At 53.4% G+C, this 16,075-nt stretch overlaps 1 protein-coding gene across 5 annotated transcripts; it reads left to right on the top strand.

Moving 5' to 3' along the window:
* Positions 1-1,594: 1,594 nt before the first annotated feature.
* Positions 1,595-7,857, top strand: LOC128790597 (maestro heat-like repeat-containing protein family member 6). Of its 5 annotated transcripts, none has more exons than XM_053947483.1 (13): positions 1,595-1,855; positions 2,030-2,178; positions 2,456-2,603; positions 2,849-3,036; positions 3,118-3,255; positions 3,533-3,647; positions 3,819-3,956; positions 5,070-5,246; positions 5,386-5,541; positions 5,701-5,802; positions 6,163-6,265; positions 6,348-6,404; positions 7,580-7,857. In XM_053947483.1, the coding sequence occupies exons 1-13, from the start codon at positions 1,751-1,753 to the stop codon at positions 7,768-7,770; spliced, it is 1,767 nt and encodes a 588-aa protein (XP_053803458.1). In that variant the 5' UTR covers positions 1,595-1,750; the 3' UTR covers positions 7,771-7,857. The 5 variants fall into 5 exon arrangements, with proteins under 5 accessions (XP_053803458.1, XP_053803459.1, XP_053803456.1 ...); XM_053947484.1 differs by having other exon boundaries at positions 2,009-2,178; positions 5,118-5,246; XM_053947481.1 differs by having other exon boundaries at positions 2,009-2,178.
* Positions 7,858-16,075: the final 8,218 nt, after the last annotated feature.

Raw genomic sequence — 16,075 nt, 5'->3', positions numbered from 1 at the left:
TTCCCACGGATCCTTACATAGACAACCACGTTAGCACAGTCTGGAGTCAGGACTGGATCCAGAACACGCCCCGCTTGTTTGAAAGCCAGCCTAAGCTGTAAAATAGGAGTTTTTCCCAGAGGAATACGCAGCAGGATCATCACCCTGCTGCCCGTGCTCTAATGAGCTGCATCTGTAGTGTTGTCGGTGCTCACCTAGAGCCAGCACTGAGGCACACCGGGGACTGTCTGTTCTTGATTTAAAAGGAGGGGAAAAAATATTCATAGCAAAACTTTCTGTGAATTTTAATAAGACTGAAAAGCCAGAGTCTGCTCCTGGAGAGGCAGTGGCCATGAACACTGCCTGAGTAAACCATAGCTAAACAACCCCTCCCTGACCCACTGTCTCATCCTCACCCTGAGATTCCAGCTCTCCAGGTCCTCTGGGTCTCACCTCTGGGAATGGTGGGGTTTTCCCGGGCCCCAGTGTCTGGATGTAACTGCCAGGTCAGCTCTGATGCTCACATGGCATGGCACCAGCAGCCTCTGTGCCGCAGTCAGATCATCTCTCTGGAGGTATGTGAAGCCAGGGAGCATTGGGACACCCTCGTGGCCTCCCTTATGGCACACAAAGCCACTGTCCCCAGGCACCACTTCCTCATGAACATGGAGAGGTCATGTTCATCCAAAGGAATGTGGATTGTGGGGATGCGTTGTTTTGAGGATGGCCCTGCACAGACACCCCAACCATCCCACCCTGTGCCTGAAAGGGTTGTCCAAATGCTCCCAGAGCTTTGGGACCCTTGGGGCTGTGACCATTCCCTGGGGAGCCTGTTCAGTGCCCTACCACCCTCTGGGGGAACAACCTTTTCCTGATATCCAACCTAAACCTCCCCTGGCACACCTCCAGGCATTCACTTGGGTGCTGTCACTGGTCACAGAGAGCAGAGATTGGAGCTGTCCCTTCACTGCTCCTCATGAGGAAAGAATGCAGACCCCGATGAGGTCTTCAGTCTACTCTTCTTCAGGGTTTCATTTTTGTCCCATAGGGTCAGACTGCAACCTCCACACAGGCCTCTCATCCTACAGGAGAAAGTGACAAAGAGATATACCCATCAACAACAAGGGCAAACAAGCAGGCAGTAATAACCAGCACTAGATCTGCCTAGGTCATAGGCATGACACCAAGATGGGCTGGCCTGCAGGCAGCCTCAGTGGCAGTGGATCCTTTTCATTGCTTGGTACAAGATCATCACCCTTTGGAATCTGTTAAGGCAGAACACACTGATTTTGGGGCTCCCATATGTCCCCCCAATGGTTATGGAGGGTAAGAAAACTGTCTGCACCAGTCGTGTGTCCCAGAGGGTTCAGGAGACATCAGTGTGTCTTTTATTCCTGTAGAGCTCCTTTGGAGCTGCCCCACAACAGGGCAGGTTGGCTGGGCTGGGGGAAGCCCCAGGGCACATGGCACTGTGTGCAAGGGCCCTTTTTGACAGTGGGCACTGTGGGAAAAAACGTCGCTGTGTGTCATAGGGCCCTTTGTAACACATCACAATACAGCTGCTGGTGGCCACAGTGTCCAGAGGAGGCAACGGGACAGAGTGGTGCTGCAGGGAGGCCCTGTGCAACCACCTTGTTCCTTGTTGTCCCCAGGCTTTAGCCAATTTTCTTCCATGTCCCCTTAAGGACAGATCTCAATGGGACAAGGGAGAGACCTTCCTGCATGGCCAGGAGAAGAAGGAGGATGCAAATCCTGACATTACACTGACCACATGGCTAACACTGATACCACACCCACTCAGAGCACAGCAAATATGAAGGCTTCTGCTCCCAACCTGGATATTTTTGGGGAGAGACTTGTTTCCCACCCAAATGAAGTAAGCAGCCTGTGGCCAGGGCTGGATCCCCCCAGGAATTGGGGGCTCTTCAAGCCAGGTCCGCTGGGCCCCCCTCAGCCCTTGAAGCCATCAGAGTGTGGTGGAAAGGGAAGCACTTTTCAGAGGAAGCTGGGAAAGTTGCTGTTCTGGCAGCTCTCCATGTGCCTCCACCAGGTGCCAGACTTTGTGAGGAACATGCACCAGAGACTTGTATCCAATGCACCTCCAGATGACAGGATGTTAATGGACATCCTGAGGCTGACCGAGGCATACCCCACTGATGTCATGGTCACCCTCCTGCGCTGCGCCCCATCATGTGACAGGTACGGGAGCTACCTTCCTCGTGGCCTCAGGGCTCACTGGGCCTTAGGGCCCATCACCCTCTATAGCCATCCAGTGGAGTCTGACAGACAGGTAGAGAGTTCTAGGACCCACCAGGCTCTCTGTTTCTCAGCTGTGGCATGTCAGCCACCCAGCCTACTGCCAATGCTCCCCCCCTGCCATTCAGGGCACCAGGGCTCTGTCACCTGAGCCCCCACAGCTGCCCAGGCCATGGTGCTGTGGCTGAGATCCTCCTGATACACAGCTCTGATCCCACAGGGCTGCTACAATCATGTGGAGGACCATAGCCTCATCAGGAATGGCAGTGGACAAGGTGTTGCCAACACTGCTCTGTGTGCTGGAGAACTGGCCACTGCACAGAGTGTCCACCTCTGATGGGGACAAAACAAGAGTCTTTGCCCTGGCTGTAAGTTTCTGGATCTGGTTTTTGCTGGCCCCAAGGCACCTCTCCAGCAGCTCTCCATCCTCCTTCCCCCGCTGCATCTCCCTGCCTCAGGCACTGCCCTGAAACCTGGCCTAGGGGCAGCTGCAGGGCCACCAGTCCCGTTGCTCCCCCTGTGTCTCTCCGGGCCTCTCCCTGCCACGCACGGGCCCTGTCACACAGAGACTTTGTCAGTGAGGGCTGTCTCGGGGGGCTTTGTCCTTTTGCAGGCAACCAGGGTGGTTTGGGAGATTCTCCGCCTGCCCTGGTGCCCCGCACCATTTATGGAATATTCTCCCCGCCTCCTTGTGGCTCTGCTCTTCCAAGTTTTTGTCAGTACATTAGATATGCCAGAGGAGGTCAACACCTTCTGGAAGGAATGCCAGGAGCAACTCAACCTTCCCACCAGCATCAACAGGTGCTCCATCCTATTTCTCCCAATTCCCCAGGGCAGGTGCCAGGACTCCCAGGGCTGACCTGGGCTTTGCTCTGCACACAGGTTTGCAGTGCAGACTGTGAGGGCACTGTTCCGCCACCTGCGGTGTCTGGATTTACTGGTGGCAATGGAGTGCAAGCGTGGCTGGGACACGCTGCTCTGTGCTGACACCCACCATTATGCCATGGGTCTGCTGGCCAGGTGAGACCCCCTTCTCCCTGGTGCCTCTGACATTTGTGCCCTGTCCCCTGGTGCCACACACAGTCCCTGTGGTCATGGGTCAGAGGGCCTCATCACTAAGGGACCACCAAGCAGACTGGAAAAGGCTGGGAGAGGAGGGTGCCCAAGAGCAGCCGCCTCTCAAAGGGCCCAGGTCTCCTTGCAGGGTGGTGGGGAAAGACAAGAACTGTGTGAGACAGTCCTGGGAGACATTTGCTCCTGCTGGCTTAGGGTTTTGATGCCTTTTTCTGCCTTCCAGGGAGATGCACCATACCTCGAACGCCTTGTGTTCCTGCATTGCACTCCGCCTACTGGGGCTGCTCAGCAGGCAGGAACCACTTTGGGATCTGCCTGCCCTGGCATTCCTTGTGGAGGTGAGCCTGTTGGTCAGCACTGCCTCGCTGAGCTGCCTCCCAGCTCTCTGCCCTCTCGTAGCCACAGCTGCCAGGACAGTGCCCACGCCCTGTGCTGCTGCCTGGGCCCAGCCCTGTGCGGTTCCAGGCTCCTGCCTGCCGGGTCCCCTGTCACTGCCGTGTGCCTTTCAGGTCCTTGAGTGCCCTGACATGAGGGAATGGAGTGACAGTGCCCTGGAGATCATTTCAAGGCATCTGCAAAGCAAATCCAGGGAGCGGCGTTGCCTGGCTCTCAGAGGCCTTGTGGTTCTCAGCAAGGATCCCTCACTGGTGAGAAGGGGGCAGTGGCTGAAGCCATGCAGGCAGTGTGGGGCTGGGGAACGCAGTCGCTTGGGCTTGGCTGGGCTTCGGGCGCTGGGGCAGCTGCTCCCAGCTCTCCTGCCTCCCACTTCAGCTGCCCCAGTGCTTTGGGACAGGCCTTTGGCCTGTGGGCCCTGCGGCAGCAGGGTGGGGTTGCAGCCATTCATAAATTACTTGGACACAGCACTTGAAGAAATACTAAATAAGTTTGCTGATGATACTACATTGGGAGGAGCTGTTGCCTCCCTTGAGGGTAGAGGCCGTGTAGAGACAGATTTGCGGGGTGGACAACCATATGAAGTTGAACAAGGGCAGGTGGCAGATGCTGCACCTGGCATGGGCAGCCTGGCTGTGTGACTAGAGCAGGGAATGAGACACCGGAGAGCTGTGCTGTGGAAAGAGACCTGTGGGGAACCTGTGACGGCGAGTAGGAGTCAGCAGTGCCCTGGCAGCCAGGAGGGATATCTGGGATGCATCAGGCACAGCATCACCAGCTGGGCAATGGATGGGAATGTCCTGCTCTTCTCTGGGCTGGCGTGGCCTCTCCTCAAGTGCTGTGTGCAATTTTTGGCACCATACTGTAAAAAACCCATGAAACCATTAAAGATTGTGCAAAGGAGGATATGAAAATAGTGAAAGGTCTAGAGGGGAAGCCATAGGAGGTGTGGCTGAGCGCACTTGACCTGTTCTGCCTAGAGGAGACTGAGGGGAGACCTCACTGCAATCTGCAGCTTCCTTGCAAGGGAAGTGAAAGGGCAGCACCAATCTTTGTTCTCTGGTGACCCATGACAGCACTCGAAGGAACAGCTGGAGCTGTGTCAGGAGAGGTTGAGGCTGGATATTAGGAAAAGGTTCTTCCCCCAGAGGGTGGTGAGGCACTGAACAGGCACCCCAGGGAATGGTCACAGCCCAAAGGTTGCCAGAGCTCTGGGACTGTTTGGACAGCACTCTCAGGCACAGCCTGGCATTGTCTGTGCAGGGCCAGGGGTTGGACTGGATGATCCTTGTGGATCCCTTCCAACTCAAGATATGCTATGATTCTACAGTTCATGGTTTCACAGTGCAGCATTGTGTCCTGCACAGGCCGAAGGCATCCGGAGTCTGACACAGAGCCTCATGGGCCTACTGCAGGATGCAGATGCAGAGGTGGTTGTGTTGATCCTCTCTGTATTCCTGAATGAGCTCCAGGACAGAGCCACCCTAATATCCAGTCCCACTGCCCTGCAGCTGGCTGAGGTGCTACAGCCACTCATTGACAAAGTAAGGCTCTGTGCCACCAGCCACCATCACTGGGTGCTGCCCAGACACTTGGTGCTCTGTGGATTCTCAGGCCTGTGCCCAGGTGGGCCCAGAGAAACCATAAACCATTGCTGGTTCTTTTCCATTTCCTTTCCAACAGGACAACAGCCATGTGCAGGTGCTCTCCATTCAACTCTTCCGAGAGGTGATGGAGCTAGTAATGGACAACGGAAAAAAGCCCCTGAAGAAACATGTGAGCAAGAGCCTTCTCCCACTCTTCTTCCACTGCCACGATGAGAATTGGTGTGTGGCAGAGGTGAGGACTTGTGGGCTGCTGCTGTCCCCCTGGGAGGGGGCTCGGCTGCCTCCTGCCCTGGCGCCTGGTGGGCTGCAGCCTCCTCCAGGCCTTGGCACAGGGACACAGGTCTTGTGGCCTGGGCTGTGGGGCCATCTCTGGGTCTCTGCTGCTCTCCAGGCCTCTCAGGAAGCGCTGCTTTGTGGGGCCAAATTCCTGAAGAGGAGGAAGCTCAAGCAGCTGGTGGAGAAGGAGCAGCCATGGAAGTTTGCTGAGGTCCTGGTAAGGATGGCCTGGAAGCCCCAGGCTCAGCTTGGAGAAGCCCCATGGGCACAGTGCTCAGTGTGTGGGCTGGCAGCTGTGCCCCTGCCCGCTGCTGCAGCCAGAGGCCACGCGGGCTCTTCTCCAGGCTCCCCTGGGTCCCAGCCGAGTGCCGATGGAGCCCCGGCCCGGCGGGGCTGCAGGGCGGCACGGCGGCTCACCGGGCAGCAGCCGGCCCTCTGCCCCCTCCAGAGCCCGGCGCCAGCGGCTGCTGGCCGGGCCTCAGGGCTGTGCGGGCAGGGGAGGCTGGGGCTGGGCGCAGGGAGCGCCCGGCCCAGGGCTGAGCCCGCGCCAACCCTTCCCTGCTGCCGCTCTCTCCAGCTGGCAGAGGACAGGAGCCGAGCGGCCGAGCACCTGCGCCGGGCCCGGCCCTACCTGCAGAGCCCACAGGAGCCCCTGCGAGAGGCGGCTGTGAGGTTCATGGGTGAGCCACGAGCCCGGGCTCCCTCCCTGTCCTGCCACAGCAGGATCTGGACCACGGTCTATAACAGGCTCTGTGTTCCTAGGGATCGCAGGGCGGTACTTGAGGAAGCAGCAGGAAGAGACCCAGTTTATCTACAAGGGTGAGGGCTGTCAGGGCTGGCGGGGGAGCTGCAAGCTCTGCCCTGGCTGTGGAGGGCTCTGCTCCCTGTGCGGATGAGGGGCGGCATGGGCTGAGCACACAGAGATTTCAGGGGCACGTGGGGGATTAGTGGCCAGCAGCTTCAGGCTGATCCCGTTGTCTGTTCAATATTTTTATTGATGACATGGATGAGGGGATTGAGTCTTTCATTAGTAAATCTGCAGACAACACTAAGCTGGGAGCATGTGTCGATCTATTGGAAGGTAGGAGGGTTCTGCAGAGAGACCTGGAATGGTTGGATGGATGGGCAAAGTCCGTTTGATGAAGTTTAATAAATCCAGGTGCCAAGTCCTGCATTTTGGCCACAATAACCCCCTGCAGCGTTATAGGCTGGGTATAGTGTGGCTGGACAGTGCCCAGGCAGAAAGGGACCTGGGGGCCCTGGTCAGCAGCTGGCTGAACATGAGCCAGCAGTGTGCCCTGATGGCCAAGAAGGCCAATGGTTCCTGGCCTGGATCAGGAATGGTGTGGCCAGCAGGAGCAGGGAGGTCATCCTTCCCCTGTACTCAGCACTGGTGAGGGCACACCTTGAGTGCTGTGTCCAGTTCTGGCCCCTCAGTTTGGGAAGGACATTGAGATGCTGGAGTGCATCCAGAGGAGGCAATGAGGCTGGATAGGGGCTTGGAACACAAACCCTGTGAGGAACAGCTGAGGGAGCTGGGGTTGTTTAGCCTGGAGAAAAGGAAACTCAGAGGTGACCTTATCACTCTTTACAACTTCCTGAAGGGTGGTTGTAGTCGGGTGGTGTTGGTCTCTTTCTCCAGGCAACAACTGAAAGAACCAGAGGTCACAGTCTCAAGCTGCGTCAGGGGAAATATAGGTTGGATATTAGGAAGAAGTTTTTCACTGAAAGAGTGATAAAGTACTGGAATGATCTGCCCCTGGATGTGTTTAAAAAAAGACTGGATGTGGCACTTGGTGCCATGGTTTAGTTGAGGTGTTGGGGCGTGGGTTGGATTCCATGACCTTGAAGGTCTCTTCCAACCTGGTAGTTCAATGATTCCCTGCTCCTTCCTGACCATGGCAAGAGCGGGCTGGGATGGCCCATGCAGGAGAGTCTCCTCAGATCCCTGCAGACCTGGGCTCTGACCGTGGCTCTGTTCCTCTGTGTTTCAGCCCTTCAGGACCTGACTGATGACATCAGCCCTGCCATCTCGAGCTTGGCAATTCAAACCCTGCAACTCTTAAGAGGTGTACAGAGAGCTTCATATTCTCCTGGTTGCAGAAGGTGCAAGACCACTTCCAGAAGGGTGGGGGATAGGAAGCTTCCTCTGTGTGGCAGCTTGCGGACATCTATGAACAACTAATCCTAGGAGCTCTGTCTGCTCAGGGCACCTGAGCTGCAAGGAAGACCTCATCTCAGCATGGAAATATGAAATCACTGTTGTCATGCACAGAGGTCCAGGATCTTTCTTTTGCTGCTCAGTGTCCACAGGGCATCAAGGAAGCGGGGGAAGAGTGCTTGTGCTCAGCAAGGTGCCCAGACATGCAGGGTTGCAGGGAAAATGGCCAGAAGCCCCTTGGCCTTTGGTGGTTCTGCTGAAGCCTTTGTGCTGCCCACAGAGCGGGTGGGCAGGGCCGGAGCTGTGGGGATCCCTGTGAGAGCGGTGCCTGGAGATGGCCACAAGGCCTGTCCCAGGCAGGAAGCACCATCTGTGTCCACCTGCCTGTGTGTTGCTGGCTGGATTGCTGAGGGCTCCGAGGTGCCTCTTGATGGGGCTCCCCTGGAGCTCCTGTGGGGCTGCAGCACTGCTGCCGGGCAGGTTGGCTGGGCTGGGGGAGACCCTGAGGGGCTGGGGCAGTGGGCAGCCGTGAGCAATTGGGTATCAGAGGCCACCAGCAGCCCCAGGCAGCCACTTTGTTCCTGGCACCCGGCTGCTCTGCACTTCCCCTGATCGTCTCCCAGGCCTGTGGCAGAAGCCCTCGATGCCGGGACACCACCCCAGCAGGAGGGTGGGGACACCCCCGAGGTGCCCAGGCTGGGCTGGCTGGGGACAGGGAGGGCAGAGGGCACTGCCAGGGCATGGCCACTGGCTGCTGCCAATAAGGGACAGGGGGCAGAGGCAGTGCTGGTGGCTAGCCCAGGCCCTCGTGGCTGCCCAGGCCATGGTGCCGTGACCGAGGCCCCCCTGACAAAGAGCTCTGGGCCCACAGAGCTGCTGCCACCATGGGGAGGGCGGCCATGTCTCCTCGAGCAGGGCTGCAGAGGCGCTGCTGCCCCGGCGCCTCTGGACCCCACAGGAACAGCACCAGAGCGTGCTCAGGCACAGCAGCACCCTGAACGCCGGCACCCGCTCAGCGAGGCTCCCGCACCAGCCAGGATGCCAGATGGGGAGAGACCGTGGGCACAATTGCCTGTGCTTTGGCAAAAGGCTTCAGCAGCGTTCACCACAATGGCTTTCTCTTGACTTGCCAGTCTGAAATGAGCAGGCAGAAGAGCTGAGTTTTCACTTTTTGAGCCATTACTGAAGTTCATTTCCAGCGGTCTTAGACACTTTTGAGAACAGACCCTTTTGCCAGACATGACACAGTTGGTGAATTGCAGGCGTATCTCAGCTGTAGCTGGAGGGGACAGGCTGGGGGAGATGGAAGCAGACATTTTACCTATACTTGGTTTTGTGAGACAGTGCTTAGAGTGCTCTGCTATCACATCAAATCAGAGAGAGATGTCATGAATGCTTCACATCATTCCCTTCTTTCCAAGAGAGCCGTGTTCTGTCTTATGTTCCCTTTTTAAGGTTCTCCTCAGCTACAGATGCAAGGAAGACATGGAAGCTTGGGAAAGGCCACCTAGTCTTTACAGTCTGCCATCAAGAGAAGGGAGAAGGCCTTTGTGCAACTTGGAGTTCTCCTTCACCTCTCTGTCCTGACATAATCAGGCTCTTCCTTTTTTAGTAATTAATAGCAACAGTCATAAGGGTAATGCAAGAGTAACTGAGGAAACCCACACGAGCACATAGGACCATGCACAAACAACAGCTCCAGGAAGCATCTTTTACTGCCCAGTGTGACTTGACAGGTGCATGCAGCATTTCCCACTACAGTGCCAGCTTTCCAAAGCAACTGGTGGCTCTGGGTGGCTTTGCTCTTGGCTGCCCAATTTGGAAAGCTTTTCAAGGGTGTATTTTTGGAAAAGCAGAAACAAATTCTCCAGTGAAGTGATGGGTTGAACATCCAAACTTGCCAGTTCCTCCTTGTTCCCTGTGGAACAGATCAGTTCATCTCTCACCCCACAATCCTCCCTCCTCACCCAAAGCTTCCAGTCTGGGAGTTGCTAATCCCAAAACTGCTGTCAAGGAGTCTCTTCTCATCCCTGTCAGGGCCCTGAGAGCACTAATAAACCTTGGTGGCCCTGACCAGCCTCTCCTCTTGGGGTCTCTACTCAGCCCCAGCTACTGAAGCTCAGCCCTGGATCTCCAGTAACTGAGCCGCATGGTGAGAATGCCAAGCTCTAGCTCAGCCACGGGAGTGCGGCTGGGGGTGAGTTATCTAAATACCTACTAAGCTTTCCTTCACCCTCTGTTCTTCCTCTGATGTTGCTCTGGGAAGCATCAGAAGAGCCTTTGTAGAGGCTCTTCCAGAGCCAACATCAGGGAGAAAGAATCTGGCTATTCCCAAACAGTGGGGCAGGTGGTATCAAATCAGATAACAACCCTCCAAAGTGAAGGTGATGCCTTTAGTGAGATTTCCAGGTCAAGCCACATGTGTGGCTCATTACCCTGGAGATCTGACTGCACACCCAGGGAAATGGCTGGTCTTGGGGCTGCAGGAACTTTCCCTCAGGGCAAAAGCTTATGGGGAAAAACCAATCGGCATCAAACACTTGTGCCACTCTCTTAGACCCCTGCACATATTTAATGGAGTATGAGAGATTATGTGGGTACACCACAGACACCCCATGCAGTTCTAACTGCTAAGGTGGAACAATACATTCCTGGGGATTTCAAACACATCTAGTACAAAATGAACTCTAGGAAACCGCACAAGGTAATCACAGGAAGAGCTTCGGGATCTGGTGTGAGTTGGGAGAAGAAAACCACTTCTGCAGAAATGAAGGACTAAAAACCCATAAAAGACTTCAACTGCAGCTTGCAAAAATACCATGTTTAGAACACAGGACCTAGAAGATAACATAAATAAATAAATACCTAATTCTTCATAGAAACCCAAACCAGCTTCCTTTGCAATACAAAGCACATTTTAAATGGTTATTTTGATGAAAATGCCAGCATTTTTCCTGGAAACAACACTCAAATGAACATTCATTGCACTTTAAACCCAGTTTCCTCTCTGTTTTTGTTTTTTAAGGGAAAATGTTGGCTAGCCCTGACAGTCCTGCGTATAATATACACATCTTCCAAACAAGTGTTTGCTGCAAATCAGAATTTTCCCTGCTAAAGGGACCTCAGAATCATGGAATAGTTAGGGTTGGAACAGACCTTAGAGATCATCTGAGATAAGGCAAAGACAGAGACAGAATGCACCTGCCACCCCCAGAAATGCTTTTTTTTTTTTTTGCTCAAGCACACCAAAACTCCCCATTCGCATGAAATCCAAGCAGCTCTCCCAAGTGACAGAGGGCAAGTTTGAATCAGGTATTAGGAAGAGATTCTTTGCTGTGAGGGTGGCGAGGCATGGCATTGCTGCCATCAACGTCACCGTGTGTCAGGACAGACAGTGACAAAACCCAAATGAGCAGAACAACCAGCCTGCTGACAAGGTTATCCACAAACCCCAGAGTCTGGAATTGGCTCTGGCAGCGGCTTCCCAGGGTTTACTGCAGACAGGGAGACTTACCCGTGTCACAGCTCGTTAGCCAGGTGGCTCTCAGAGGGTAGGCTGCTCCAAGCTGCTGTGCTGCTCTCTGTGATTCCAGCTGAAGCCTGTGGGTCTCTGCTTCCAACCACACAGGGGCCAGGATGGAGGGGAAGCTTGTGGGACAGTAACTGGGGCTGTGCATACTCAGCCACTGCGGGAGACAGCAGGAATTTTAGGGACTGAAATCCCAGTGTGACCAAAGTAAACACAGAACAAAGCATAATATGATGGTTGTTTTCATCAGTGGAAGGATCTACACCAGGACTTGAACTCCCAGGGAATGGGAAGAGCTGTCCTTTTACAAAATTCCCACTCTCTTGCCCAGAACTATGAGCAGCTTCTTGCTAGGGGCTGGTGCTACAGGGGGAAACTGAGAGCTCTTTGTGTTGAATGAAATGCTCAGTTCCCTCTGGACAGGTCCTTAAAGATAAGGAGCAGCAGAATGGCTATGCTTATTACAGGGCCTGCACCAAGTGACACAGGATGGCAGTAGAATCACAGAATCAGGGAATCACAAAGGTTGGAAAAGCCCTCTAAGATCCTTGAGCGCAACCATTCCCCCAGCACTGCCAAGCCCACCACTAAACCGTGTCCACAAAGAGCCCCATGGCCATTCTAGGTTGCCCACCACCCACTGGAAATTATTTTCACTTCTCATATTCCAATTAACTTATGAGCACTCAGCAGGATTCCTGGTTTTGCAAAATTCAGAAAGATGCTTTTGGTCATTAAGGATATGCTTTGAGGTTATGAAATTTGAAGTTCAGAAGGACATATGTGGTCCTCACAGTTGTGATGTTAACTCATGCACATCCCATGGAGCACAAAAACACGCACATCCATGGAGTTTTAAGACTTCCATCTTGCTCTTTTTCCCCAGCCACTTTCAGATAGGCCCTGTAGTTCAGAGCACTTTACCTTCTACCTAAGCAAAGTCCCTTCCCTTCAAAAAGAAGATAAATTCAATTCCAAAGCAGTCAGCCCTCCCCTTCGACCCAAAACCCACAAATGACTTGGCATTATTCCTTTTCCTGTCTCCAAAAATGCTCAGGGTTAGGTTTCCCAGTATTTCTATGCAGCCAAGTGAGTTGTTAGCACCTGGAGAGCTGATCCTAGAGTGGCACAGCTGAGTCCCAGCAACTGTCCCAACACACTGGGAAATGTCCCCAGCCCTGATAATCAGGATGTCGCCAGGATAACCAGGAGGAAGAGCAGAAGCAAGGGGATACCCAATGACACTGTAAGAGTGCCCAGAACACGCTACACTGAGCCTCTTCCTCAGGGCAGGCAAATCTCCTCCTCCAGGGATGTCACAGGCACTCGGGCTCCCCAACTCCATCCCAGCAGAGAGAACACCCAGAAGCCAGACAGGATGTAGCGACCTTCTCTGTGTTTTGCCCTTTTGCAAACTGATTTGCTCTGTGCCCTCTGCTCTGCTTAATTGATCCTCTGCCATCTCCAGCAAACAAATTGCTCCCCTGTCTCATTCATAATGTGCTCCAAATAAAGTGTGTTTCTGCCTGAGCGAATGCCCTTTGGGGGTACTTTAAATTGTCACAGTGCATAAGGCTTTCTCTGAAATCTGTATTTTTACAGTGCTCACTTTCCACAATGGCCCCTGGAGCAACACTTAATCTATTTCAAGGCACGTGGAGACTTCCTAAAACCACCTGGCTAGGAAAGCAAAGCTTGCTTTAAACCACGGCCTTTCCACCCTCCCTTTTCCCCCAGACCAGCTCGGTTTTCATTTCCATCCTGAAAATAAAGAAGCAAACCAAACTCCAAAGAGTGTGTGTTGATCCAGCTCTGAGAACCCACCAAAGCAAAGCACCGTCCAGTTGAAACTGGGCAAGTGCTCAAATCCTTGTGGGTATGAGGACCAGCAGCTGATCCAACCCAGCCTTGCTGCTTGAGGAGCATTGATGAGGTTATCAGGGAGGTTGAAGCCATCCAGAGCAGGTAGCCAGTGTGTCCAGGAGATATGATCCTTGTAACTTACTACAGATCCAATGATGCTACAGAAATACTGCTGGAGGAGCAGCCCTGCTGATGAACAGGGAGAAGCTGCGTTTCTTTGCAGCCTCCTCATGTATTTCCAGGACACAGACCCAAACCAAGCATGTCCAGGAGAGAGAGCTCCCATGTTTTTATGGGATGGTTTTAGGGACCAAGGAACTTCTCCGCAGAGGGAGGCATGGATCCAAATGCTCCAGTTTTGTCTTTAAATCTGCATATTATGAAGGGGTGGTGGGGGGGGGAACCCCAAAGCAAACAGCCAAGCCCAGGGTTTAGAGCCCCTTTCCAGGAGCCCCAAAATGGGCAGCAAGGCTCAAAAAGGGAGCAGCGTAAAAGTCTTTCCCTTCAATTGATGCTGGCAAGTTCTCACCACACAGGCCCGCCCTGCTCGGAGGCAGCAAGTCCAGATTTGGAGCCTGGGCTTGGCAGGATATTGCAAAAGCTGGAATCAGAGCTACATCCCAGCTGGAGACTAAAGTATGAGATTACCTCTACGGGAGCACAGCCAGCACGGATAATGTTCAGCTGTTCCTCTCCCAGCTTGCCAGCCTTGCCTGGCCTCCCTTGCATGTTTCTTCAAAGCCTCCTTTGCTGCAGGAAATTCAGTCCTGCTGAGGGGAAAGAGAAGGCTGAGCTTCCCCTGTCTCACAGGGGCTGCTCTGCATGCAGCCCCCAAGGGCCCCTCTCCACACCAGGCTGCCCAGCTCAATCCACCTTTGACCTCCTCCACGTTGTGTGCAGAGCTCCCATTGCTTGTTTGTTTGATCCTTCCCTGCCAGGCTCTGCTCGCTGCAGAGCAATCCCAGCTATTGACAGTGCTGAGGGCCAAGGTGCAAAGAGGTTTTCTTCTCCCTCAAGAGCTCCCTTCCCCTTGTGTGGCCAGGCCACCATCAGCCTAGGCTGGGACTTTTGATACTGAAGGTATTTCAAACTCAAGCCAAGTGAGTTTCTGGCATGAAACATCCTGTGAGGAGGCAGCAAGCTCAGAAGTGCAAACTGTTCCTGGGCAAGCTTGAAAAAGACATTTCCTCCTCTGGAGAGCCAAACACACCAGAAATGGCTGCAACAGCTGGGGATGGAACCCAGCACTAGTACAGAACACTGTGCAAAGTAGATGTGACACTTGGTCCAACTGTTCAGCTTGGAAATCTTCCTAGATGCATTTGAGAGTTTAGCAACCACTTGAGGGTTTAGCAGCCACAGCTGGCCAGGAAAAGGGGAATTAAGGACTGGGAAGGATGGCAAAATTTAAAGCAGAGATGGGACACCATGACACCAAACAGCCCTGGAACACTCCTCTGATCAGTGGAAAGACATCTGGGAGACATCAGCAATGTAGTAACAATGGTACATCTGTTAGCAAGGGCAGGAGTCCTCACAGCTGCAGAGCAACAGCCCCTGTGTCAGGAGAAGGGGCAGGGATATGTCAGCAGAAGGTAAGGAATATAAAATATAAACCTTTCTAAACACATCAAGGAAACTGAAGTAAGTTTCAGTGTAAAATAATTAAATGGGAGTTAAAAACATTTCTTTTAAAGCCTTCCAGTGCCTAAAAAGGCTCCAAGAGAGCTGGAGAGGGACTTTGGACAAGGGCCTGGAGTTACAGGACAAGGGGGACTGGCTTCTCACTGCCAGAGGGCAGGGTTAGATGGGATATTGGGAAGAAATCCTCCCTGGCAGGGTGGGCAGGCCCTGGCACAGGGTGGGTGCCCAGAGCAGCTGTGGCTGCCCCTGGATCCCTGGAAGTGCCCAAGCCCAAGTTGGACAGGGCTTGGGGCAACCTGACATAATGGAAGGTGTCCCTGCCCATGGCAGGGTGGGGAGCAGGATGAGCCTTAAGGTTCCAACCTAAACCATTCTGTGAGTCTGAGATTTCACATTGGATTTGGGATTATTTTTGAGGCACACACATTTATCAAACAACACAGAAAGTTTCAGCCCATTCATATCAAAGTCTCCTAGGTCCAGAAAGTAACAATGATAACAATATCTGATTATGATGATGATAACACCACCAACAGCAATGCCATTATTCCAAAGTACCTGCTAGCCATGTGCTGCTCCTTCACCCCAGGATGATGGTTGATGTGCTTCATCATTCTTTAGATCTTTCCAGCCAGGCTTGGAAAGTCTTTGGACTTATCTAAAAGATACACAAATATAGATTTTTTTGGGCAAGTGACTGCTATCAAAGCCCATTGTACTTGAAAACCATGGCCACAGAAGGCTGCATAGATGGCCACTCAACTCTGCAGGGGGAGTTCCAATAGTGATGTTTTGAAGTGCCCCCCTATTAAGAGACTTTATGATTTGTCCAAATTGGTTTTTTTAAAATTATTTAAAGCAAGGTTGTGGGAGGTCATGTGTTGGACATTGGAACGGGAATGCCCTGGGAGGAAACTCCCTTCTAGGTCAGGGTGAGAAATTGAAGCTTTTTCCCAGGGTTCCCCATTCTCTCATGTAAATCTGGCTTTGTCACTTAAACAGTGCCCACCCCCTGTTCTGCAAAACTCTGGATCCTCTGTCTACCCATTGGTCTCTGTCTAGAGCCACTCCCCTCTCTGCTCCCCATTGGTTGTGGCTGTGGCACCCCATCCCAGCTCCTCCCTTCTCCCCTAACCCCATTGGTTTGTTCGAATCCTTAACCCCTCCTACCCTTCCCCGGTTATATACCAAGTGTTCGTTAGAATCCTTTCCAATCCAACCCATTGTGTCTCAGGTCACCAGTGGCAAGGCCTGAGCTCCAGTGCTGCAGCTAGCAAACCCTGACAAGCTCTG

Source organism: Vidua chalybeata, chromosome 7 (genome assembly GCF_026979565.1).
Source record: "Vidua chalybeata isolate OUT-0048 chromosome 7, bVidCha1 merged haplotype, whole genome shotgun sequence".
NCBI classification, from domain to species: domain Eukaryota; kingdom Metazoa; phylum Chordata; class Aves; order Passeriformes; family Viduidae; genus Vidua; species Vidua chalybeata.
This window is presented reverse-complemented; position numbering and strand designations above follow the sequence as displayed.

Bases quoted from the DNA above. Each gene is read 5' to 3' on its own strand.
- LOC128790597 (XM_053947481.1), top strand. From the start codon at position 1,751: ATGGCTAACACTGATACCACACCCACTCAGAGCACAGCAAATATGAAG. The intron at 2,604-2,848 runs GTAAGTTTCTGG...GTCCTTTTGCAG, and splicing joins CAAGAGTCTTTGCCCTGGCT to GCAACCAGGGTGGTTTGGGA. The intron at 6,266-6,347 runs GTGAGCCACGAG...CTGTGTTCCTAG, and splicing joins GGCGGCTGTGAGGTTCATGG to GGATCGCAGGGCGGTACTTG.